General features: G+C 37.7%; 1 protein-coding gene across 2 annotated transcripts in view; it reads left to right on the top strand.

The window, feature by feature from the left end:
- LOC131061849 (glutamyl-tRNA reductase-binding protein, chloroplastic) overlaps window positions 1-26,314 on the top strand; it is a 161,186-nt gene that overhangs the window by 96,200 nt on the left and 38,672 nt on the right. For both annotated transcript variants that reach the window (XM_057995713.2, XM_057995712.2), the window contains exons 4-5: window positions 3,584-3,682; window positions 3,879-3,974. In XM_057995713.2, coding sequence (XP_057851696.2) covers window positions 3,584-3,682; window positions 3,879-3,974 — 195 coding nt within the window. The remainder of the gene's footprint in view (window positions 1-3,583; window positions 3,683-3,878; window positions 3,975-26,314) is intronic.

Genomic DNA, 26,314 nt, shown 5'->3' with positions numbered 1-26,314 from the left:
TTCGCCCTGGACCCTCTTGAAGGGTCAGGAGCAATTTTCCTTGCCTAGGCTTAGTCCTTCATCATTTTAACTCAATCAACTTTACAAAGCTAGGAAATAGTCCTCTTCATTCACCCAATCCAAGTTTGATTTGCTTTTGTAAGGCAAAATAGGGGATTTTCAAATTTTCACCCTGGACCCTCTGGAAGGGTCAGGAGCGAATTTCCCTTTTGGCATCAAAATTTGCATCTTTAGCAATCCAACCCAACTTCAAGGCAATTCAAATGTCATTTTACATCCATGCCTAAGCTTGGCCTTGCTCAAACTTTGGAGGAAAAGATAGGTTTAAAGATTTTTGCCCTGGACCCTCTGGAAGGGTCAGGAGCGAAAATTAGGTTTTAAGCAAAATCCTTCATTTTTCAAAGTTGAAACTTCTTCAGGAGGCAAAAGGGAGTTGTTCTTGTTTCACTCATGCCTAAAACTTGACCTTTTTCATTGCAACATGGGAGCTATTGAGAATTTCGCCCTGGACCCTCTGAAAGGGTCAGGAGTGAAATTGCCTTCCTTGTCTAGAATTCATCATTTCGCATGTTTCCAAATCTTTGAATGATGTTCAATCTTCATTCCAAGAGACTCTGCACATAAAAATTTAACCAAAATTAGTGACAAATAAGCTCAAATAAGATTTTCGCTCTGGACCCTCTGGAAGGGTCAGGAGCGAAATCTTCATTCCAGGCTAAATTGCTCAGTTTTTTAAGTCTCAAACCATTTCACAAGGCAAGGTTAGATCATTTTCCAAGTTAGGAACAAGGTTTCAAGCTCAAACAAGGTGGCAAATGAAGTTTATGATGAATTTTGCTCTGGACCCTCTGGAAGGGTCAGGAGCGAAATTCCTAATCTTGGCCAAAATCCTGACTTCATTTTCACATTTTTCCATCCAAACAAGTGTTTTGCCCTCAAAGATGCCTGGGAACGAGTTGCTTCTAAGTTTGGGTCAAACTAGAATGCCTTATGGAGATTTTCGCCTTGGACCCTTTGGAAGGGTCAGGAGCGAAATTCGCTTTGGACCCTCTCGAAGGGTCAGGAGCGAAATTTGACTTTTTGAACTCTCCGTCGGGATCATTTTATGGAATATAACATTTAAGTATAAGTGAGAAGTCACTTATACTTTAAGTTATATTCCATATATACTTTCAGGATGTTTGAGAGTGGTTTCAGACCTCCAAGAGCTATATTGCAAAATCTAGTTTTTGGAGGATTTTTAGTTTCCAGTCTTAGTCAAATTTCAGGATCAGGACATTCAAGACTTAGCCAAATTTCAGGATCAGGATATTCCAGACTTCATCACTCACCAACTTGACCTAACTCAAGCAGAACTTGCTATCCAGGTGATCCCCTTGGCGACACTCGAAAGTTAAAGGCTAACAGACAAAACCTTAAAAGACCTAGAAAACAAACCCTAGAAAGCAAAAAAAAACAGGGGTCCCCATTTGTAATGGGACGATGTGTGAATACGTCACAACACACTCCCCCTTGGCCCAACTGACGACAGACCTTAAGTCATCCACAATGGGTGGCCTACTTGACAGAGGCCTAGTTCCTGCTATCCTTGCTGCTCTATTCTCCACATGTCTCACTGGGTTTGGATATGCAATTGTCTCATTTATCATTATGTTAACGTCTTAACCCATTCCTACTATTCTCTTAATTGAACAATGCCATTCATTTTGAATTTCTTATAGTTGTAATTCATTTATTAGTTAATTGAGCATATGGAGGTTCATTTATACACCTACGTATACATATATATATATTTATGTACCAATGTATTTGATATCTATTGTATTAAATTTTTATTTATATACAAATGCATTGTAGTAATATTCTATATATATGAATGTATTGAATTAATATCTATATACATTTATGTACTGATGTATCATATTAATATCTATTGTATTAATCTCTATTTATATACAATTGCATTGTAGTAATATTTATATTTATAACTGCACATAAGAGTTCCCATGATTTATGTAAACCCTACTGCAAAGTAAACATTGGTGGGTATGTATTCTTACCTGCGTCCCTTGCTATCCTTTCACCCTGTCGCTATTCTTCCGCACTCTCTGTGTCCCTTTCCTCCTCATGGCTTGTACTTTAATACCGGCGGGGGAGTGTTGGAGCGGATCCATCCAAGGGACGTGGCTGCTGAGGGAGAAGGTGAGCGGTGGTGACTGTCGGAGTCACCGCTCCCTGATCTACCCGCACTACCTTTTGGGCACCTGAGTTTAACAGCTGCCGCATATCATATAATGCGCTCATTGGTTAAAAACGTCCTTTCCTAATGTAGTTAAGGTATGCATTAATTAAGATATATTGATATTATAAATAATTTATATTGTATATGATATATTTTATATTGGTTCTATTAACAATATCGTATGGTAGTATGATATTATTCCATAATAATAATTATAATGTATTTCGATAATTTATATTGTATATCAATATTATATTTTATATTTATTGAATAACACATTATATGGTAAATATAATATTATATTATGTATCAATAATAATTATATATCTATTTTATGTTTATTCAATTAACAATATTTTATGGTAAAGTTCAATTAACAGTTAATACTAATAATTAAAGAATGATCACTATATTAAAATAAAACAAGGAGTCATCTCTGTTTAGGTTACAATAATAATGGAGGGTAGGAATAACACACCCCTTCGGGTATTATATATTGCATACTTTCCCTTCGTAGTGGATCATCATAGTCGTATCTGGGTGTGATGTTATAAGCACTTGATGCACATGGACTGTTGAATTAATACAGAAATTGGTCCTTTAATATATTTCCATTATGTTTTGTGCATTTACTTTCTGCATTTAATCGTTTACCCGTATTTGGCAAACAGGTGCTTAGTGCAGGAGTTGTAGCTCTGTTAGGTTTGAGCCTATAAATTGATGAGGGGTTGGTGCTCCTTTGAGTCGATGCTCATAAATCAGGGGTTGGTGCTCCTTGGGTTGGTGCCCTAAAATTGTATTCAGGTCATTTTCATTGTGAGGCTGGATTGGAGCAGAAGATCTCCAGTAGCTATTCTCACCGAGGTTTTTTCCCACACTGGGTTTTCTTCGTATATCTGGTGTTATGTGATGCATTCTTGTGTATATGATATATTGATTTTATAGCAAATCTTTTTACACACTGAGTTTGCATTGTCTGGTCAACCGGTCAGCACTTTGTTTGTTTTATATTGTACCAGTATATCCCTTATTAGGAAAGAAGTGTTTAAATCACTGATTCATCCCCCCTCTCAGTTATCCATTGTGTCCAACAGTTTCTAGTTCTGTAGATTTAATATTCCCTTGCTTGATTTGAAAGGAGTGTAAATTAATGATTAGAACCCCAATTCACTTTATCATACAGTCCAATGAGCAGCAGGATGTCTGATTGGCTTGACTTATTTTGGCTCCAAGTTTTGATTTTATTTTTGTGTGTAGTTATTATATTTTTAAAATATTGTTTTTAATTCTTGATTTTCTCCTCACACTGAAAACCCTTGCAATTTTATTCTCTTGATGCAGAAATATGATGGCTATCCATCGGGATCGATAGTTGATTTTGCTTCCAGTGAAGATGGGTGTCCAATATTAGCAGTTAGCAGCCTTGCAGTTCATACTAAGGTTTATAGTATAATTATTTGATTCTGATTTGTTGGTATAATTTCATCTAAATGTATTCATCTGCTTTTGTGTATTCTGATTTCTGCTTTTAGAACTGAGATGGTAAACGAGATTATGTTGTTTTACAACTTACAAGCTTTCATTGGTATTGTTATCAGATATGCCTGTAGTCCCTCACATGCATTGGTGATTGCAGGATCTGCTGGCTAACTCAAAATGCTCGTTGCTTGTAACCAAGGATCCAGCAGATAGAACAGATTTGATTGTCACCCTCCATGGGGATGCATCTCTTGTGCGTTTTCTCTACTATTCCATTGATTAACATGTTCATATATGTAGGCACTATATTTCTTAGCCGAGTGATTAAACAAACAAACAAATCTTTTTCCTTTCAAAGTTCTGATTTATACATATAGTATCTGTTTTCAAGTTTTAACATTATAAAAGCTAATATGTAGAAGTTTTTTGAAGTTGAATAAGACAAGGGCCTGCTATATGTAGCCAAGGGAAATTTCTAAAATCAAGAGGACCTGCCCTAGATGGTTATTGTCGTATGATATTTCCAATGGCATTATAACTGCCTAACCGTGGCATATCCTATGATTGGATTTTACTGCGCAATATTTTCTACCTGCAAGCACACAATTTTAGATGGTGTAAGGTGGCTAAGGGGCTAAGGGGATGTATCCCTTTTGCAACAAGTTTGTTTTGTCTATCTTTAGGCTTTATGCATAAGCAACTGGTTGGGAAAGGTGTTGTACTCCTTCCATAAAATATTTGATATTCTGTAAAGTTGTGGTTTATTTTGAAGTAGGGCACCGCACTTCAGGGAGTGCAGCGTTTTATTTGTGAGTTGTTGTAGGGGACATTAGAAATGATTTAATCTGGGAGGAGCATTGAAGACATGCATGTAGTGTTTGGGGTCATTATTTATCGAGCACATGGTTTAATGAGCTCATGATTAAATATGGAAGACTCACTGGATAAATACATTTAATGTGAGAGGAACTTTAGAGAAATGCATGTTCATAGAGGATGTCTCGTAAAAAACATGTAATGTGAGATCACCTAGAGACGATCCATCTAGGTTGCTTGGATTGGAGAGAGAATTTGTATTGCCTTGGAGGTTGTAATGACTCCTTGCTGTAGAGTTGAACTTGGGCATCCATTTTGGGGTATGTCACTTTGGTGCCTTGATTATAGGTGGTTATAAAAGGTGGTAAGCTTGTTTTCCCTTTGCTCTCTTGCCTATATATAGAAGGCATGGTACAGAGGTTAGACATCATCTTATACATGCTCATTGTTAGAGAAGCTTGGTGTACACACTCAAAGGCTTGAGTTGCTTGTTGAAAAGTCATGAGAAGCATGGAGTGGGGCATGTGGATCTCATATGTTATTGGATTGGTCTCATGAGGAATGCAATAATAATTGCTCATTGCTATGAAGAAGGCCATGTCTGGCATAGTTTCCTCCTTGATCGAGAGTTTTGATCTCATGTGAAGGCTTGAAGCATAATATTGTAATGTGAGTATTTTTTGTTGACAATATATTGGTTTTAGTGCTTTGGAGGCCAAGTTTTTTTCTTGAGGGCATATCGATGTCCCTTTCTCTTGTAATGTCCCCTTTTGGAATTTTCTATATTTTGCCCTAGAATTCCCAAAAAGGTATGAAGTATATTTAGGAAATACAAATTGCCAATCTGTAAATCTTGATTTAGATCCCATCACTTGAAAATATATAAGCCTGCTGACTACTCTTAGTAATTTTGAATCTGGCTGTTTCTTCCTTGATTGCGTTTGATGTATGAGTACTTCTGCTCTTCTTCGATTGCCTAATTCCTTGTACACTTTCATACTATATTGAGGAGACACATACCTTTGAAAAGAGACACCCATTTTAAGGGTCATATCTCCTTATTGCTTGCCTTATCATTCAAATCAGATTTGTACTTCTGATTATAGATTAAATGCTGCTTCCTCTTATTCTCTTCCTCTTTTCTCTCCCTCTCTAATTGAATTTGTCCTCCCCCTTATATCTTCTAGTGAGGAGTCACACCTCTTCATCATGTCTGCCCTTTGCAATGGTCACTGTGATAACCCCTACGGTATCACGAGATGTAAAATCACTTGTGTGGATTAATTAAATAAGGTTATTGTAAATGAATAATTAAAATGATAATCTAATTAATCTATGAAAAATAAAAGAAATATATTTAATTTGTTTTAATAAAGGAAATGTTATTTAAATAATTAATATATATTTGGAAAGATATTTAAATATATTTTGAAATGTAATACTTAATATATTTAAATGAAATGTTACTTAATATTTAATATATTTAAATGAAATGTATTTAATATTTAATATATTTAAAAAGAAACAATATATAATATTTAATATATATATTACAAAAAAAACCATGACTTAAGTAAACCTGATATGGGCTGGGTTACTTCCGCATGAAGTGGTGCGTGGGTAACCGCAGCCTAGGCTGCGATTACCCCTGCACCCCTTCATGCGGAAGGGGCCCGTGGAGGGGCACAACCCCTCACGGGTTATATAAGGTAGCAGCGGTAAAGGCTAGGCTGCGATTACCCCTGCACCCCTTCATGCGGAAGGGGCCCGTGGAGGGGCACAACCCCTCACGGGTTATATAAGGTAGCAGCGGTAAAGGTTAAAGGCAGGATGGGAAGGAAAGCGAATTGGAGAGGAAGCCATCTGCTGCGGACGAAAGGTAAGAAACAGGTTTTTTCTTATATTAAAATATAAGTATATTAGTTGATGTGTCATATTAGTTAATATGTAATATTCACTATTATTAGTTAATGTGTAATACTCATTAACATTAGTTAATGGGTAATGTGTAATGTTCATGAATATGTGATGTTAATTGTTGTCCAGTGAATATATATATATATATTAATTGATGTATAATATTCATTGGTCATTAAATATAGGTAAAGGATATAATCATGTTAATTGTTGTATACACAAGTTTACACATTAGGAAGGATTATGTAATACAGAGGTATTTAATGAAATGTAATGCATATGTTAAAGATGGTAAAGCACATTGATATATATATAAGTTAAAGAACACATTAGGAATCCATGTTAACACAAAGGGATAGATTATGAACTGAAAATTGATATGCATATGTATGACTTGGTTGATTAAAACTCAACCAAGAAGAGACGGATCTGGCTGATCCCCTTGAGGACTTGGATGATGGAGGCATCACCCAAGGCAAGGAATAGACAAGGGTCTTCCTTGGACGGCTTGGGTGTAAGAGGTTACACCCAAGACAGGACTCGACGGATGTGGCTGATCCCCTCGGAGGACTTGGATGATGGAGGCATCACCCAAGGCAAGGAATAGACAAGGGTCTTCCTTGGATGGCTTGGGTGTAAGAGGTTACACCCAACACAGGATTCGAACTCATCTTCGATTTCCTGGAGGGCTTGGGACCAAGGGGTTCCAAGAAGGCGAGCTTCACGGCCGCCTAAGGACATACTTTTGTATGGCATTCGTATCCTTTTTATTAGATGAAAATTTGATTATGTTAGTTAAGTATTAAAGTTAGATTGCAATCTAGATTACATATATATATATATGTTTGTTGTGTTCTAACAATCTGTTTTGCAGGTTAATGATCTCTAACTAGTAGGGACATTACAGTCACAACCTTTATAATTATCACCTTTTGAAAGAGTCACAACCCTTCCTTATTTCTACCCTTTTGAGGGAATCACTTCTTTATTTTGCTTCCCATTCCTTCTTCCATTTACCTTTCCTTAATTCCTATGCTCCATTCTTTTTTTTGCTGTCCTCCTTGTCATCTTTCAAATGAAATTTTCTCCCTTTTATATCTCATGTTTGAGGGAGACACAACTCTTCATTGAAAGATCCCTTTTCTGCCCTGAACTGAAATTTTCTGATTTTTCCGCCTTGCTGATTGGAGTTTTAAGGGATGTTTTGACTTGCGTTTGTTTCCGGGAATTTGGTTTGGGTTTAATGCTTGTTTGTTTTCAATGAAAGAATGATTTTGAATGCAAATATGAGGAAAATAAATGATTGATAAACAATTTCTGAATCAGATTTTTAAAACAGCAAAACAATAATTGTAATTTTGAAAGATTTATTTCATTAGTAGGATAAACAACACACCAGGGGTTCAACAACTTGCTTGGAAATGAGTGTTTTATTGGATGAATTCTGATCTACTGCAAAATAATGGCATCCAAGTAGAACTAATGCCTCCAATGAGGTTTATTGGCATCAACTACAATTATCAAAAACTTTTATTGAAGAAATAAGTAGATCTGTTGCAAGTTTTATTAGGGTCCTAGGAGAGATCATTGAATTTGCCTAATTTCCACAAAGAATTGCTCATTCCAATCACAAATGCCTGGATAAGTCTGATAAATCCCTTTATTTGCTGATTGCTAATGCTAACAATGAATTTCCTTCCTTATTCCAACCCTAATCACTACTGTATGAATTATTTGATATCCCAACTGCCTCCAAAGTGGTACGGCCGGCTAGGAGAGGCCACGTAGGTGCTGGAAAAGGTTGTGGCTGCTTTTACTTGCTTCTAAAAGTTGATTCCTTTGCTGTAACAGGTCTGTAATTGCTGATTAAGTCTGATTATTGTAGCACAAACATGAATTTTGGATGAATTCCTTAGTTCTGTGACTTGGAGTTTCGTCCAAGCTCACCTGTCTCTGAGAAGTTTTCATTTCCCAAAGATGATCTGCTGCTGTTCTGATTTGCAGAGCTCCAAATCTCCAAAGACTCAATAAAAAATGATGAAAAGAATACCCAAAAGCTGTCGTACTTCTTTTATGCCTCTCAAATTCCAATGCCCAAATTAGGGTTCCAAACTATTAAATTTAATAAACTTTGATCAAGTTTATTCCTCCAATAATTTGAACTTCATGAAGCCTTTATTATTCATTAACAAAGGGGCCATTTATTATAAAATAACTTAACACTTTGGTGCCTAGGAAAGTGTGCCAAGGGCCAACTTTATTATGTTTTATTATAAGGTATAAAGTGATTATAATGATTCACTTTATAATTATTTATTTTAATCCAACTTGGGAAATATTAAATATTTCCCAAATAATTCATAAAATGCTCATCTGGACTCAGAATTGAAATTTGACTGAAGACAACTGATCGTGGATGATGTTTGCGTCTTGCAGGCCAACTGACAGTTCCCCCTAAAAAATAGAGATCCTCCCTAAAAAAAAGGAACTGCCTCTAGAGTCTCCAGAATGATCTTGGAGGTCCCCTCATGCGTCTTGGTCAACTACCAGTCAACCCCTAAAAATAGGGATCCCTCCTAAAATCTAGGAAACTATCATAAACTGCTCAAAATTGCTTACAAAGCCCTTGCAATGCTCCAAAGCCTCGGAACGAGTCCCCTATCCATACTGTTGGCCTACGGAAACTCAACTAATAGGTCAACCATATGTCATCTACTTCTCTCCTAGAAAGGGGGCATTACATTCATAGCATGCCTCTTGACTTTTTATTAAACCTAATTAACTTATAATTATAGTATATGATAGTTTTTTATTTATTTATATTTTAATTTAATTATTATTATTTATTATTAAATTCTATTTCTAAAAAGGGACATTGCAGTTTGCTCCGCCCAAAATTGCTTGTGCTCGAGCAGTGATCATGAGTGTCTCAAGATGATTCCCAATATGAAATGGCTTTGGAAGCACACATGGAATAAACTTGTTGTAAACAAATCAAACATGATGCAAAGCATATTTAGGACATAAGACATACATTAGGAAGGCACATACACACATATAGTAACCATGCTAGAAACACATCAGGTATGAACCAAACACAAAGCATACACATAAAAACATAGAGTATACATATGAACATATGGAGACTCGAAGCATACAGAAAAATACTCGAAGTATATGTTGTGCTTTGCACACACTTCCAATCTCCGATAGGGACCCCCTCCTTTTGCTTGCCTCGTTGAGGTCTTGCAGTAATTTTATCCCTCAAAAAGAGAGAGTTTAGAGCTGAATCATGATGAGAACCAAGTAAGTGCACACCTATGCGTCCAAATTTGAGAATCAAACCTCACTATATGAAGAAGAGCCTTCAATGGCCAAGCTTAGACTTGAGTTAAAATTTGAAGTTTCCCACCAAATTTTCAAAGCACCTTCAAAGGCTTAAGTTCTGGCAAGATTTTTAAAAAGTGGTGAAAAATTCAGTATTTTTCATCCAACATGGAATGTGCTTATTCCCGTTCTTCCTCCAAGAGCCGAAAAGGAATGTCGAACTTAACACTTTAAGCGATAATCTTCAAATTTCAGTGCTGGCATTAAAAGAAAAAATAGCTAATGTTCCAAAGAATTTTTCTTTCACCAAACTTTTTTACAAACTTTGCAAGGCTAAAAGGGATGCTGAACTCTTTTAAAAAGTCAAGTTTTAAGTTACATTTTAAAACACAAATTCCAAAGTTCGATGACTTGGCATCATTATAATGAAAAACACTTATTTCATTTCTCCTTCCAAAAGCTGAGGAAAACATCGAAATGTTCTTTAGCCAAAGTTTTAAATAGCATTTTAAAGTGTTAAGCTTCCAAATTCGGCTTTTGCACATAGAAATGACTAAAAGCTTATTCTAACATCTATTCCTAACATGAGAGGTAATGCCAAACTTCGCCTTAGAACATTAAAAGTCAAAATTTAAAAAACAAAGTGGCTCCAAAGTTTGGTGACTTGGCAACAAGCGCTAAAACATCAAACTCCCGATACTATTCCTTTCGTCAATCTTAATATCGAACTCTATTAAAACCAAGTTTTAATAGCATCACACACAAAAAAAGAAGCTACCAAACTCACCGTTTTCAAATATTTTGAAATAAGCTTATTTCACAAATCCTTTCAATCACCAAAATTTCTACCAAAGTTCATCTTGGATTTATTTTAGAATGGAAGGGATTAAGTTTAAAATGAGCCCTTGGCTCTCTAGGCTCGGTGTTAGGATTTGAACTGAGAACAAGCTCATCCAAAACGCAACAAGAGAGGAATGGTTTAGAGAGAAGATGTCAAAAGGGGCAAATGAAAAGACGAAATTGCTAAAGACTATTAAAATATCAAAGTTCTTGACGTATGAGTTGTGCCTATGCTTAATCACTAGTTCCGTCTTCTCCAGTGTTCCCGCTAGCAAGACTAAGATGATGCAATTTATGGGATTCAAAATAGTCCTCTCAGATTTATTGTTATCTTGTTGTACAAATCAAAATGTAACTCACAAGCCCAAATAGATTCATGACTGTGTATTTGGCTCCCATGATATTAATATTGGTGGCTGCCCTTGTCTTTATCATCCATGATGCAATAACATACGACCAAAGCCAACAACTGGACTTGGCTCCAAGACCATATCCTCGATATATATTTTAATCACTTGCTCCAAATGATTTTTAATATCAATCTTCTCATTAGACTCTGCAGCAAATGTCTATGCATGATGTGATAATGTTTGACCTCCCCAATCAACTTTGATGAATTTCCTTCAAGGGAGATCGTACCCAATTCTTCACCACCAAAAGTATTAGTTCGGCGGTGGAGTAATATGAAGATATAATCTCCTAAAAACTCCCCACTTACTATACTTTTGGCCGAACTGTTCAAAAGGTTAAGTGTGAAATAAAATGAAGTTCATTTTCGGTGCTTTCAGTTCCAACATTCTTCCAGACACTGAAAAAAATACCGAACTTCATCTTAAAACATGAGGTCAAATTTTAGGGCATTAAACTGAAACTTTGTGTCTTTGCAAATGAAGAGGACTTAAGATGTTAATTCCCAAAGCAGTTCCTTTTACCGAAGTTTGCATCGAAAATCCTGTGAAGCTTAATTTTAAAACCACATCTCAAAGGCTAACCCCAAATTTCGGTGTTTGCCATTAGAATCATTGAAAAGCACTCATTATGAGAGGCGATCCTGAGAAAATCAGTTAGAGCCAAGAGGAATCGCACCGGGAAAAAATATCGTTGAAAGCAAGAGCAAATCGTTGCAAATTTTAAAAGGTAATCCCAATAGGTGTCATTGAGTTTTACCAAAATGAGACAATGACATGATTTAAAGGAAACAAGTAATGATAAGTTGCCAGGATCGGTATAACACTTGTGATTTAGATCAAGGGGGATGACCCTTGTGCTCAATAATCATCGGATGAGAGGTGTTAAATATGGCTTTGTGAGTAAAGCATGGAGATTTAAATCTATTCAGGTCAATTGGGATCTTTGAATGATATAATCTTAATTATTTCACATCAATTATAACGATCTTTCATTTTCACATGATGATAATCGATAAGCTCTTAACATATGCAATAATAATAGAAGTTGGTTTTCTTGTAGATATGGTGCCTCCAAAAGGATAAAGGGTGAGTGATCACCAAGGAAGCCAGGAGGGAAGAGATCATTTCCAAAGGAGTGAATGGGTTTGCTTGCAAAATGACTTTGATATTGGGATCTGTAAAATTTGTCGATGAAGAACGTGTTGTAGGGCCAAAGACAAAGCATGATGGTGACGAAGGGTAATCTAATTGGATGGGGGGATATAACCACGACACAGAAGAGCCAAAGTGATGCCATTCCAAGTCTTTGGAAAATATTGACAAGATACAAAATGCTACAAGAATGTGCAGAAATGAAGAATGAACAACTGGAGATGACAAAAAATTTAATTTATTGTAAAATGACAACTTTTGGCCCTATTTGATGCTATTGAAGAGGGGGCCAAAATTTAGTTGTTCGCCTAGCTACCAGGGTTGTCTTTTTGTTCCTGGAGCCCTGTTCATTTTTGTCTTTTAGTGGGATTAATTGAAAATAGTTGAAGGTTGCTAAAAGGGGTGGTTGGAGATTGTTGAAACCCTTAACCAAAAGCTTTTAGGGTTTCTAGAAGTCAAATTTGAGTCATTGGATGGATTGAATCTTGGCCATTGATTTAGAATGTAAAATCTATAAAAGGCTAGTGCCTCTCTCATTGTAAGGGGTTAGAATCTTAGAATTAGAAAGTTAGAATTTTAGAAAATAGAAGTCACAATAGATAGAAGTAAAGTTAGGAGTAGAGTAGGAATTGTTGTAATGGCAATTGGAGCAGATGAATTTAGCATTGAAGTATGGTGTTTTACCATTTGCTTTTATCTGTTTGTATGGTTTCTCTTCATCAAAATTTAATCAATGTTTAATGGTTTTAATGGTGAAGTGTGAGGGTATTTGATCTGATTTGAAGTTCATATCATTGGAGGCTTGCTAATTGTAGGTCTCTGTGCATGGTTAGTCAGAGCCTATTGTTGCTCTTAGTTCAACTGTGAGTGTTTGTTTTGGATTGTGCCAGAATATCCAAATGAATGTTCATGGTATGAAAATCTTTATTTCCCTTTGGAGCTTACACTATTCCTGTGGAGTTGTGAGTTTATCTCTGGCTGAGTAGGAACTAGTTTTGTTTGAAATTCATCTATTTGCAGCATCAACCATTGATATCATTGTCCCTAGAATCTCTAAACCCTGTCCCTTTTGCTATTTGTTTAACCAGTTTGAGAAGTAAAGCATCCCCATATTGTAATATCACATGCAGGCCAGCTTGTCAAGATGCATAAGTCCCCTTGTGATTACCAACAAATCATATCAACACTAAGTTATCCTAAGCACAGCCAAGACCTAATATTAGAAACCTTGAGGTTATCTCCTTTGATCAATCCGAATAGCATTAGAGATTTCCTTATTCAAGAGAGGAGAGGATACATTTAGTATATTATTCTATTTTGATAGAAAGCATAAACTTTCCCCATCAACAGTATACACATGAATATATGCAAACACAATATACACGTGTTGGCAATATATATAAATTTACATTTTTATATCGCCTTATGGAATTATGTCCCTAAATGGTCCTTTGGTCTGGTTGTGTTTCTCGAATTCTCTGTGCAAATCAGTCTTCGCAGTCTCCTTTATTTAAGTTTCATTGTGCTAAACTTGAACCTTGAACTCGAACCTTTCTGGTTCAAAGTTCAAAGTTCAAAGTTCAACAAGCGTCATGTTTTAGTTTTTCCCCGCGCGGTCTTGTGAGTCTTTTTCACTGTTTGTCGGTATTTTGCATTGGTTGAACATTGAACTTGAACCTTTTTGGTTCAAGGTTCAAACTTCAATATTGGTCATGTATATGTTTTGTGTCACTGTTATTCTTCAAGGTTCAAAGTTCAAATGTGTGATTTCTTGAAAATCATATGACTTTTCGTGAGATGGCGGTGCGGATTTTTAGGAATGGCTAGACGGCGGTAGAAAAAGGGAATATTCTCCCGTAATGATTTAAAAGTTGTCATTAATAGCAAGTATGGCGTGGGAATCCATGTTTTCAGATATGAAGTGACTTCTTATTAAATGCATGATCGTGTGCGATCATTTCGGAGTAATGTCGTACAAGTAAAGAGTAATGATGATAACTTATGGAAATCATGGGTAAGATTTTTTTGGTTTTTAAATTGAGCAGTTGTTTTGTCGAGGATTATCATTTGTGAAACATAAGTTTTAAGGAGAGTTTTGGAGCGAAAGGGAATAGACTGCGACAGGGGTTTTGCAGATGACAGAGGAAGGTATGTTCAACGATTTTCCTAATTGCTGCAGGTTTTAAAAGATCTGGGTATATTGTTTTGCTGCTTGTTTCTGTTTTACTTGTTTTTTTCTTTACTTGAGTTGATTGGAGAAAGATTACGGGTTAAACATGAGGCCAACTTTGCCTAAATTAGCAAGCTCTTCTTCCCTTGTGAGTTCCTTACAAGAGCTAGCAGACATGGCTCTAGTTCAATTAGATTTAGATGTTTTCTTAGAAAGAGTAAGGAACCCAGCGACAGATTCTATGCTGAAAGACATTGCATAGAGTGGTTTATTGGAAGCGGCGACATTTCCCCCAGCTGCCCCTTGCCCTGAGTTGGTTTTAGAATGCATGAATCACTATGACAAAGTAAACAGGTGCATTAGGATGAACAATGGTGAGGTTCTGTTGTCTATTGATAGAGAGACAGTAATGGCGGCCATGGGTATCCCACATTGGGAACCCTATGAGGAGTGGGCTATTGGAAAGTCATGGGATTTATTCTGAGAACAACCAGTATTACAGAACCATTATTGCATGAAATTGGCTTGTAAAGTTTCAAAAGGGCAGCTCAAGGCTGCCAAGGTCATTAACCCGAGAACATTTGATTCTTGGAATCAGGGATTTGGTAGTGATGTTGAGCAGAATTAGGGGAGATTCACAATCTTTCTATTCAGAGGACTAGATGTATTTCTTCATCCAAGTCACTCTTGACAAAGACCGGTTCATTGACTGGGGTACTGTAATTGTAGAAAGGTTGCATGAGGGTTTCAGCAATTACCCTGGGATGTCAAATTTTTATGTCTTCATATTTGTTTTATATGTTAGCTTGTGTGAGGGAGTGGCTTGGACTTTTCCATACAAAATGGGTTCAGGGTATAAAGATCTATGAATATCACCCCCATTTAACCCAAAAAGGACATGTTGACAATTACCTCCGTGGGAATGATATTTTTGCTGGGAGATTAACTTTTGAGTTACAAGGTAATTTACACAGGAGAATGTCGGGTGAAGCTATTGAACTAATTAACATCTATGGTAGCTTCTTTACTCAATTCAATCACTTCACTTATATAAGGGTAGGAGGCTTTAAAGGTGAACCCTTTAGGTTACCTAGATATGTTTCAGACTACTGTGTTTTGATTGAAGTTTCCAGGCAATTAGCCCATGTTGTAAAGGATTATGGTGAAGATTCGGGCACAAGTGGAATTTTTCCTATTGATTTAGGCCATTACAGATGTAGGACTGTTTCTGATGCATTGAATCTTGAGCTAGAAATTAAGAGGTTTCATTTGAAAACTTTCGTGAAGAGAGATTATTTTGACAACAAAGGTTTTATTGCTCATTATGTGAAAAAGATGTTGCCTAATCAACATGTCCCTCAGTTGGAAGATTACTGGGAAGACTGCTCAGATGAATTTGAAGTGAGAAAAAGGAATTGGTACAGGTTAACTTTGAAGCAGATTCTTGATATGAAGTTGCAAATGGATACTTCTGGTGTGACCATTGATAATGAAGATTTATTGGATCCAGAGCTCATGAAACAGGTACATAATGAACCCCTTATGGAGGTTGATTAGAATAGAAAGACAGAGGATAGTGTACAGGCACGCACCTTCAGTATAATTCGTAGAACAGAGAATTGGCTAAGGAGCTCCAGATTCCATCCGGAAAAGTCAACCAGTTCAAGAAATAAGGGTAGAAAAGGAAAGATTGTGAGCAAAACCATTGTTTTAACTAACGTTCCTGTTTTTGTTGCAGGAAAGAAGCAAGTTAAGATTAAAGAAGAAAAACTTGACTTTTAAGCTGCACATTCCATTGGTGGCCGAGTTACTAGGTCAACATAGAAGAAGAACTTTCAGCCACCTGCTGCCCATCTCATTCTTGATTTTGATGCCGAAGAAGTACAGGGCAGTATGACGACCCCTGTTTCTGATACTAATAAAGTTGTAACCAATGCTGATGCTGATGTCCAAGACTCACAGGGACTTGGTGTTCCATCTAACACAGATAATGCTATGCTGCTGACTTCAGGAGGGCCTTCGCCCATGCAATCCAGGGATCTAACTGTGGCTCCTAAATGGTTAAGTGATTCAATTACCAAGAAAAGGAATGTTGTGCCTATTTCTGTGTCCATGGAAGATGCCGTGAGTAAATGTCTAGGGAGAGCTACTAAGCCAAAGCGGCTAAAAATGGAGACCATGATTGGTTTTGATGAAGGCACAAAACATTGGACTGAAGATATTGCTAGGCCCACATCCAATAAAGATGCTGCCATTGCCTCAGAGGCCGATTACATGATTGAGCGGGTTGATTTGGGGGTGGGAACTAGAGCGGTTGATGTGAAACATTTAGAGACTACAACCAAAAGGATTATCTCCCGCACTTGGAAGGATGAAAAGGATAAAGCAGAGTTGAAACAGAGTCTAATGCAAATGGCTCAATACATCCACGCTCTGCAAAATAGCCCGCTGCCATTGTCCCAAAGCTCTGTTCCCTTTAGTTCAAAATCCCCTGGTAATCAGAAGTTCTTGGATGAGGTTCAACGAAACAAGATGATCGCAGAGATTTTCTCTGAGTGGCTCACATCGATTGTGCATCAAGGAACTAATTATATATTAGATTTAGTTCAAACCTTCAAGGATGCCAATGATGTTACCAAGGAATTGGACGTTGACTTAATTGCATGGCAAAAAGAGAAGACTAAATGGGCAGTGATTTCAAAGCAAATGCGTGATATTGAGCGATATGGCTTAATGAATTTTCTTGCTGAAAGACAAGTGCCGGTATTGGACGAGGATATAATGTTCATATGCAAGGAAAGTATAGAATGGAACAATCAAGTCATTGAGCAAGGTCATAATAAGTCTGTCAGTTTGTGAGGTGAACTAACAACCCTGAGAACAACCATGCAAAAAGATCTGCGCTGTGTTGATGTTCAACTGTTTAAAGAGGATGGCCAGACTCTGGAGGATACAGCAGAAATGGTCAATCTTTTCAGGAGTCACATTAAGCAGATCAAGGTGGAAAAATCCTTAGCCGTGGAAGACTTTACAAAGATTGCTAAAGTGGAGTCGATGCTTACAGTGTGTCTCGATCATTTGGACTCTCACAAAGATAAAGTACAGTTGGTGAAAAGGAAGAAAGATCTTTGGAAGCAAAGGGTAATTCATATCAGCCTTCCACATGTAGCGGTAATCCAGGAATTCTCAAGGGTTCATTGGGAGTGGAGTGCAACAAAAGTGGTTATGGTGTCCGCCCAGAATAGGAATCCGGATAATCCGGTTGGAACTGAATCAACCGCATGACTAGCACTGCTGGCAGTTGTATGCCAGCGTGTTTAGCTTTCTTTTATTTTTTGTTATACAGTTAGGGCAGTTTCTCATTAACTCATTTGGAGTTAATTTTATCTTTGGTTGAACTATTGGGTCTGGTGACCTATTTATAATCCTTGTAAAGACTTTATGAGGGCTCGCTAAGTTTTTGAAAAACTCTCTCTTTAATTTTTGTTGAATACTTCTCGTATGTATTGAAAGTTGATGATCATCTTTGAATGAAAATCGAATGACAGTTTGTCGTTGGCTTCAAATATGTGTGTTTGGTGTTTGGAATTTGATTTCTGTGAGAATCTATTTGAATAAAGAATCTGTCATAGCTTTCCATATGTGCAGAAAATGTCACTAAAATTTATCTTTAAAGGTTTTCATTTTGTTTTAGCGTACATGTGAAGTCTGTTGGCTTTACACAAAGAATTATATATATGAATCAATGCTTGCGTTCATTTGGTATTGACTAGCGTATGCAATTACCTTTTTGTACTTTCTGGTGTAAAGTATAATATTGGTTGTATATAATTTGGAGCTGATTGAATATTTATTAAAGGGAGTTGTACCTTAATTCAGAGGTTAATCAATATGATGGTTATCCCAATTGTATGGTGAGATTTGTCTTTCATTCCTTGGGCGAAAGGGTATAAAAGTTAAATAAATTGTGAGAGACAAATCTGTTTACCAACAGATTTTTGGCGACTCTGCGGGGGAGCGAACGAGATAATTAATCTGTAAACAAAGTCGTCTTTATGGTGATGCTTTGTTCTTTATAAATGGTGCTGCCTCATGAAGAGTTTTTACTTATTTTACAACCAAATCTAAATTGGGTACAAGAAGAGCAAAGCAATATCATCTCTGAGTTGGATACTCTAGCTTGGAGACATGGATGAAGTCGAGCTGAGTACGACAAAATAAGTGCATTCCTCGACGAAGTAGAAAGTGAAGCAGATCAATCTGTGTTAGTTTTTGAAAGGGTGATTGTTCCTAGGGTCTTGTTTATTAGAATCCCTGATAATCGACAACAGAATCCTAGACGCTTGTTACCCTGATTGTTTTTCATAGTGGAGTCCAAGCCTTATACCCTTTCACAACTGAGGGAGGGAATTGTTGATCACACCTTCCAGGAACTCTTAGACCTTGGTTTGGTTTCTCAGGTTACACCTAGAAGGGCTAGAAGTAGACCGGTATCTCCACCAAGAGCAATTGCTTCACCTATCTATCAAGCCTTAACTTTACACGGTGTTGTACCCCCAATTGTTATAAACCTTACCCCTTTGAATACTACTGGAGCAATGGCTAACAACCCTTGGGGTGCTGCTATCGGACCTTTAGCTTTGGGGGCAATCCATAACCTTCCTAAGGGAGCGAAAGATCATCTGCCTAAGTTTAGTGGTGATGGTAGAGTAACAACCACTGAACACTTAAATGCTTTCAAAGTTGCATGTGGAGTGTTGGTAGTTCAACATGAAGACGTGGCAGTGAGGTTATTTGTTCAAACTTTAACTGATATTTGCCACTGATTGGTTCTACCATCTGCCCGATGGAGGTATTACAAATTGACAGGTTTTAACAGATAGTTTTTTGGCGAGATTCAAATTGACTGAGGATGAGCATTCGCTCATTGCTCAGTTGGCTCAATTAAAGAAAGAAATAACAGAGCCTATGAGAGACTTCGTGGCCCGTTTTGATAAACTTTGTCATAAGATTCCAACAGCACAAAAACCCTCCGATGAAAACATGAAATGTTTCTTCATGAACTCCATGCCTGCAGAAATAAGTTTCTTGATGAGGCACGAGCGGTTACAAACCCTTGATGTTATGAAAGCTTCAGCTGTGAGTCTAGAAGATGATTTAATCATGGCAGGCAAGTGGAAATGAGAAGTGCAAACTCCTGCTTCTCAGGTTGCAAATGCCTCTACTTCGTCTGACCCTGTGATTCAACGGTTAATGAATGATGTGATTGCCCTAAAGAGACAGGCTCCTAAAGCAAATACTTCATATTCTCAACCATACCAGGACATTCCTAGAAAATATCCCACTCAACAAGGAGGAAATGGAGGAAGACAATTACAATTACCTCCTACGCAACAAAGGCTTGCTATTGAAGCGCCACCTCCTAAGACAAACTCGTGTGTTTCATTTAACTTATGAACATGATGGTTCTTCATGTCTAGAGATGGTTTGGTTTTCTCAAATGATCAGTAAGGGAGAAACAATCTTAGAAGCTGATGAAGGAAGTTCCCAGAGTACGCCTGGCGACTTTGAAATTCATTATATGGAATATGTCTTTGACTCAGAAAGGGGAGGAAACATATTGGTGACTTTGGAGGATTCCTCATATGCAATTCTTACTAGAACTCAACAAAATTCGAAACCTCAAGATGCTATTACACCGGTCCATAACACTGCAAAGGGTAAGGAAATTTTGACTCGTCTTGCAAATGTTTCAAAAGTTGTTCAAGAAGTTGCTTCTCCAAGTCCTGATTCATTTAATAGTTCCTTTGGTATCATTGAGTTTTGCAAATCATCTTGTGTTCAGATTACTCCGGCTGAGTATCTGAAGTTGAACCCTAAGGAGTTAGATAGACTAGTTGAGTTTGTCAAAGGGAATGATACTCAAGTTTTAGCAAGTGAAACCCAAATGCCTGTGATTTGTAATTCTTCAACATAGGAAAATGTCAGCCCTGCTCTAGTAATCCCTGAAGTTTCATCAAATATTGTCCCTCAACAAGTTGAATTGGTTCAACCTAGTCCAGAAGATAAACCCGAACCCTTCTATGTGTCCTTGTTTATCAATGGGCATATATTGAGTAATTGTATAATAGACTCTGGAGCATCAGACAATGTCATGCCCTCAACAGTAGCAAAAGCTTTAGGTTTAACCTTAACAAAGACCTTTGGCAAATGTTATTCCATGGATTCCAAACAGGTGCCTTTGTTAGGGCAAATTAAAGATGCACAAGTGGCTTTAGTAGCACATCTTGATAAAAGAATCAAGCTGACAATTTTGGTGGCTGACATCCCTGCCAGTTATGGCATGTTATTGAGTCGTACCTTTTGTAAAGACATGGGTGGGGAAATCATAATGGATTGGTCTCAGGCAATGATCACAGTTGGAAAACAGAGAGTCGTCTTGCATCCTGAAACAAAAGCTAAATATACAGTCTTTCCTTCAGATGATCCGAAAGCTCAAATTTTGTATCAAGATTGTGGCTTTGGAAATTATATGATATTAACCGATTTTCAAGAGGTGGATAAGACCGTAGATTCAGGATTGTCTGATGAACTCTGGTCTATGGAGTTTGATGGGAGTTGTTCATCTGCTAGTTCAGGGGCTGGGGTAGTATTAATACCTCTTGAAGGTAAAGTTATTCCTTATGCTTTCAAGTTGGAGCTTCAAAACACTAATAATACGGCTGAATATGAAGCTCTATTATTAGGTCTTGCCGTAGCAAAGAAATTGCAGATCAAAATGTTGAAGGTCAGGGGTGATGCTGAACTTATTGTGAAGCAAGGGGTCTATTCACGGTAAAAAATGAGAGATTGAGACATTATAGAAACCGTGTTTGGGATGAGATTGAGGCATTCAATGCTTTCTCAATCGAAGCATTTGCAAGGGAGTTCAACTCAAAGGCTGATTCTTTGGCGGTCTCTGCAGCTTTATTAGTGCCTCATTTTGATTTCACAACTGATTCCTACAAGGTAGAATTGGTTTATAGACCGAGTGTGCCTAACAATGCTGAATCCTGGCAAGTGTTCGAAAATGATAAGCAGATTCATAATTTTTTATGGGGTGCTGAGATTTTTACTTCTTTGTTTTATGAAGGATCGGAAACAAGTTGTAAAGAGTTTTCTCCTGATTCACCAGAGGAACTGCGTGATGGGGTATTACAGTTGAAAGGAAATAAAATCCCAAGAGGCTTGGTGTCTCTTGAACGCCTTTTTGATAGAAAGGATGGGTATGTGAAGCAAGGGAAGAAAGAGACTCCAGTAATTCAAAACTCTGGTGAATATGAGCGAATCAACATTGGTATTGAGGAGGATCCTAAATTTGTTAATTTGGGTAAATGCTGTTCCGAAGAGGAGAAAGGGAGGTTCATCAGCCTGTTGATTGAATTCAAAGATGTTTTTGCATGGAGCTACGATGATTTAAAGAATTTCAGAGATGGTAATTTCCAACATCACATTCCTTTGAAACCTGGTGTCAATCCCTTCCGACAGAAGTTGAGGAATTTTAATCCAAAGGTAGCAGAAGCAATCTTTCACGAGGTAGACAAGATGTTGAAGGCCCAAATTATTTATCCCATACATCATTCTACCTGGATTGCTAATATTGTTCCTGTTCGGAAGAAAAACGGTGAAATACGAATCTGTGTTGATTTTAGAAACTTGAACCAAGCAAGCCTTAAGGATAATTATCCTCTACCAGCAATGGATCATATCTTACAAACTGTTTCAGGATCAGAGATGATGTCCATGTTGGATGGCTTCTTTGGATATAACCAAATCAGTGTCTCGAAGCAAGATCAACACAAGACAACATTTGTAACTCCCTGGGGTACCTTTGTATATAATAGGATGCCTTTCAGATTGATTAATGCAGGGGCAACATTTCAGAGGGCGATGGATCTTTCCTTTGGGCATTTGAGGGATAAGATCATTGTAGTATATCTAGACGATTTGACTGTGTTCTCTAGAAAGAGGAAACATCATTTGTGAGATTTGAGGAAAGTTCTGATGAGATGTAGAGAGCATGGAGTGTCATTAAATCCGAAAAAGTCTGTTTTTGGTGTCACAGAAGGAAAACTTCTTGGACATGTTGTTTCAAAGGAGGGAGTAAGGGTGGATCCGGAGAGAGTAAAAGCAATACAACAACTCAGCCTTCCTTCCAACAGAGATGGAGTGAGGTCCTTCTTTGGACAGGTGAACTTTCTAAGATGTTTAGTTCTTGATTTTGCCGAGACTACTAAATATATCGTAAATATGATGAGTGAGAAAATAGTTTTTAAGTGGAATGAGGAAGGTAAAAGGGCTTTTGAAGAAATAAAAAGAGCAATTGCGCATGCACCTACTCTGGTTAATCCGGATTTTAGTAAGGATTTTATTATTTATTGCTATGCGTTAGAGCATACTATGTCTGGAATTTTAGTACAGAAAGGTGAAGGTAATGATGAAGTTCCAGTTTCCTTCATGAGTGTACCTTTGAAGAAGCATGAACTAAAATACTCATAGACAGAAAAGCAAGCTTATGCGGTAGTGAAAGCTGTCAAACAATTCAGGTACTATATACTTCATTCACATGCAACTGTCTTTGTTCCGAACTCTGCAGTGAAAAGTATTTTAACCCAGCAAGATGTCGGTATCAATAATAGAGCATCTTGGGTCTCTAAGATTCAAGAGTTTAATTAAGCCCACTAAGCTGGTCAGAGGACAAGGCCTTTGTAAACTAATGGCAGAGAATAAGTTCGAAGAAGAGGAAAGTCTGCCCTTAACTTTATTTGTTAATCATCAGGATTCCTGGTTCACTGATGTTGCCTATTATCTCACTTATGGAGATTGCCCGGATTATCTTTCTCCTAGGGAGAAACGAAATTTAAAGTTGAAAGTTGCAAAGTACGTCATCTTTGATGATATACTGTATAAGAAGGGTTTGGATGGCACCTTTCTCAGGTGTGTAGATAAGCTACATCAAGAAGCTTTGCTGAAGACTTTTCATGATGAGGCATGCGGTGGTTATTTCTCCTCCACGGTGACTGCACATAAAGTCTTGAGGAACTGTTACTATTGGCCGAGAATGTTCAGAGATGCCTATGCTTGGGTTGCGAGGTGTGAAAAGTGCAAATTGTTTACAGGTAAACCTCAGTTGGCTGCCTTGCCTTTAAGACTAGTAGTGATTGAAGAACCCTTTAAACAATGGGGATTAGATTTCATTGGTCCGTTGAATCCAACCTCTAGCGCGGGACACACTCACATATTGATAGCAACGGATTATTTCACTAAGTGGGTGGAGGCTATCCCTGTAAAAAAAACCACTTCAAAGATTGTGTGTGCATTCCTCAGGGACAATATTCTTGTCAGGTTTGGAGTTCCTCAAAAAATAGTCACAGATAATGCATCAAATTTCTCTTCATCTGAATTAGCTTTATTTTGCTACGATCATGGAATTTCTTTGGCGCATGCTTCTGATTATTATCCACAGGTTAACGATCAAGCAGAATCAAGTAACAAAAACTTGATTAACATCATGAGGAAGTTGGTTAGCGAGAATTTCAGAGACTGGCATAAGAAGTTGCACGAGGCATTGTGGCCGGATTGAACTTCACCTAAGCGAGCTATAGGGATGACTCCTTTTGAGTTGGTGTATGGTATTGGTGCCCAAATATCTCTTCCTTTAGAATTAGCAGCTTCCAAATTGTAGACTGTAGTAGAAGACGCATTCTTTCAGAATTCTCTTGAGAAGAGAATTATGTATTTAACCAAGATCGAGGAAGAAAGGGAAAAACTGGTCGACAAAATTACAAAACATCAGATGAGGGTGAAAGAGATTTTTGATCAGAAGGCAAGACCCAGGAAATTCATGAAAGATGATCTGGTGTTATTATGGGATAAAAGGAGGGAGTAGAAGGGCACTCACGGCAAATTTGAATCACTGTGGAAAGGCCCTTATGTAATTCATGAGGTAAAAGGTCCCAATTCTTTCAAACTTGCTTATCAGGATGGCTTTGAACTACCCCTATCCTACAACGGGCAAGACTTAAAATTGTATCAATTGTAAGCAGGAGTCCCTTGCCAGTTTGTACATACATTTTTGTTGTGTTTAGCTTAGGTGTATGAGTTTGGTGTGGGTTGGGCTTTACTCTTAAGTCATTTGCGAAACCAGGGATTCTGGGATTCATTGCTTGGTACTTTACAATTCCAGTCCCCATGCAGAGCCACTGTTGGCAGTATATATAAATTTACATTTTTATATCGCCTTGTGGAGTTATGTCCCTAAATGGTCCTTTGGTCTAGTTGTGTTTCTCGAATTCTGAAAGATCCCCGATGGATCTCTTTTACCAATCTGCTGTAATTTTTATTTATTTAAATTGATTTTTCCTGCTTATTAATATTTTCTTTCAGAAATAGACAGAAGTTGCAGAAGGGTTAAATTCTTTTTGTATTTTGATGATTTTTCAACAAGTAAATAATGAAGTACAAGTACATGAACAAAGTACTGAAAATGAAGTTCATATACAGCCAAAACAAATTCGATTCAAGGCAGATTTCTGAATATAAAATCAAATATTTGACCAGATGAAGATTTCCAATAATTTCAGGAAGATTACAATCAGGAATAATTCCAACCTGGATGCTGAAAGAGTAACATAACTAGGAATGAAGTTGTGGCAAGATTCCAGCCCTCCAAGTGCTGCACGTGGGAAGGAAAGTGGCTGCCAGGTACAGCCGTACGGCTGCCAAGTACACCCAACTGGTTAGAAACCCCAAACCCCACGCTGAACTCTGTCAGAATTGCTGAACCTCCAGAAAGAATGCCGTACAATCTCCAAGATGCTAATAGCTGCAAACAAATCCAAACCACTGTATTGGGGGCTACGTCCCAAACAGGCAAGGCATTGGGGTTGGCGTCCCAGATGCTGAAAAGCTCTTCCAGAGCCAAATCTCAAATCCAAGATGTAAAATGTGTAAAAGATAATCATAGAATGAAGCTCCTATCCCCTTATAACCCCTCTCAATTGCAAATCGAACCCTAATTGTCTCCAAGTGGCGTGGTCTAGTGGAAATGTTATAATTTCTTATTTTAAAGTGGTCATGTTACTAGAAAATGACCTTTTTCCCCATAGACAGAAATCCGCTCACTGAATTGCCCTGAGACCAAAGAGAAAGATTTAAAGAATTTCAAGATCTTTCCAACGAGCTATCACACAATAGGATGCGCATCCAGATGAGACCAAAAATCCCCTTATTACTCCAAAATGGCTAACAACTTAGCCTTATTTAATTATTAAACGCTAACTTAGGAAATATTAAAAATATAACCCAAATAGCCACAAAATGCCCAACTGACATTACAAACCCTAAAATCATCCTGTCACCTGTCTGTGACTGAAGTCGGAAATCAAGGATTCACTGGTAGTCTCATCCCTAAAATCTAGGGATGTTCCTAAAATTTAGGAAACAAGCCCAATCTCTTTGAAACTGAAACCATCTAAAAGGTCATGAATAACCTCACGACTGGCAACTGTCACGACCTCCTAAAATTTAGGGATACCCCCTAAAATCTAGGAACTGCTCCAAACTGGCTCCAAACTGCCTGTAAAGCCAAAATCCAATCACTATATGCACTGAATGAGTCCCAATCAACCTCTGCTAGCCTACGAGACTCCAATGATAGGCCAACTCCTCCGTCTCCGATGTCCACTCTAGAAAGGGGACATGACAAGCCTCCCCTCTCGGAGTTGCTTGCCCACAAGCAACTGAAACACCAATCCTCCACCATCCCAAATAAGATGTAAACAAATCATTGCATGTAACTGCTACTCATCTCTGATATAAACAACATGCAATGCCCCGGTTTGGAATGGCTCCTCAAAATGCTGAAGCACCTGTGCTGTCAAATCAACACTGTCTGGGTCCCAGAGCGAAGCATAGCTCCCG

The sequence above is a fragment of the Cryptomeria japonica genome, chromosome 4 (assembly GCF_030272615.1).
Source record: "Cryptomeria japonica chromosome 4, Sugi_1.0, whole genome shotgun sequence".
Classification (NCBI taxonomy): Eukaryota; Viridiplantae; Streptophyta; class Pinopsida; order Cupressales; family Cupressaceae; genus Cryptomeria; species Cryptomeria japonica.
Note: the sequence above shows the minus strand (reverse complement) of the source record. Positions and strands in the feature narration are given on the sequence as shown.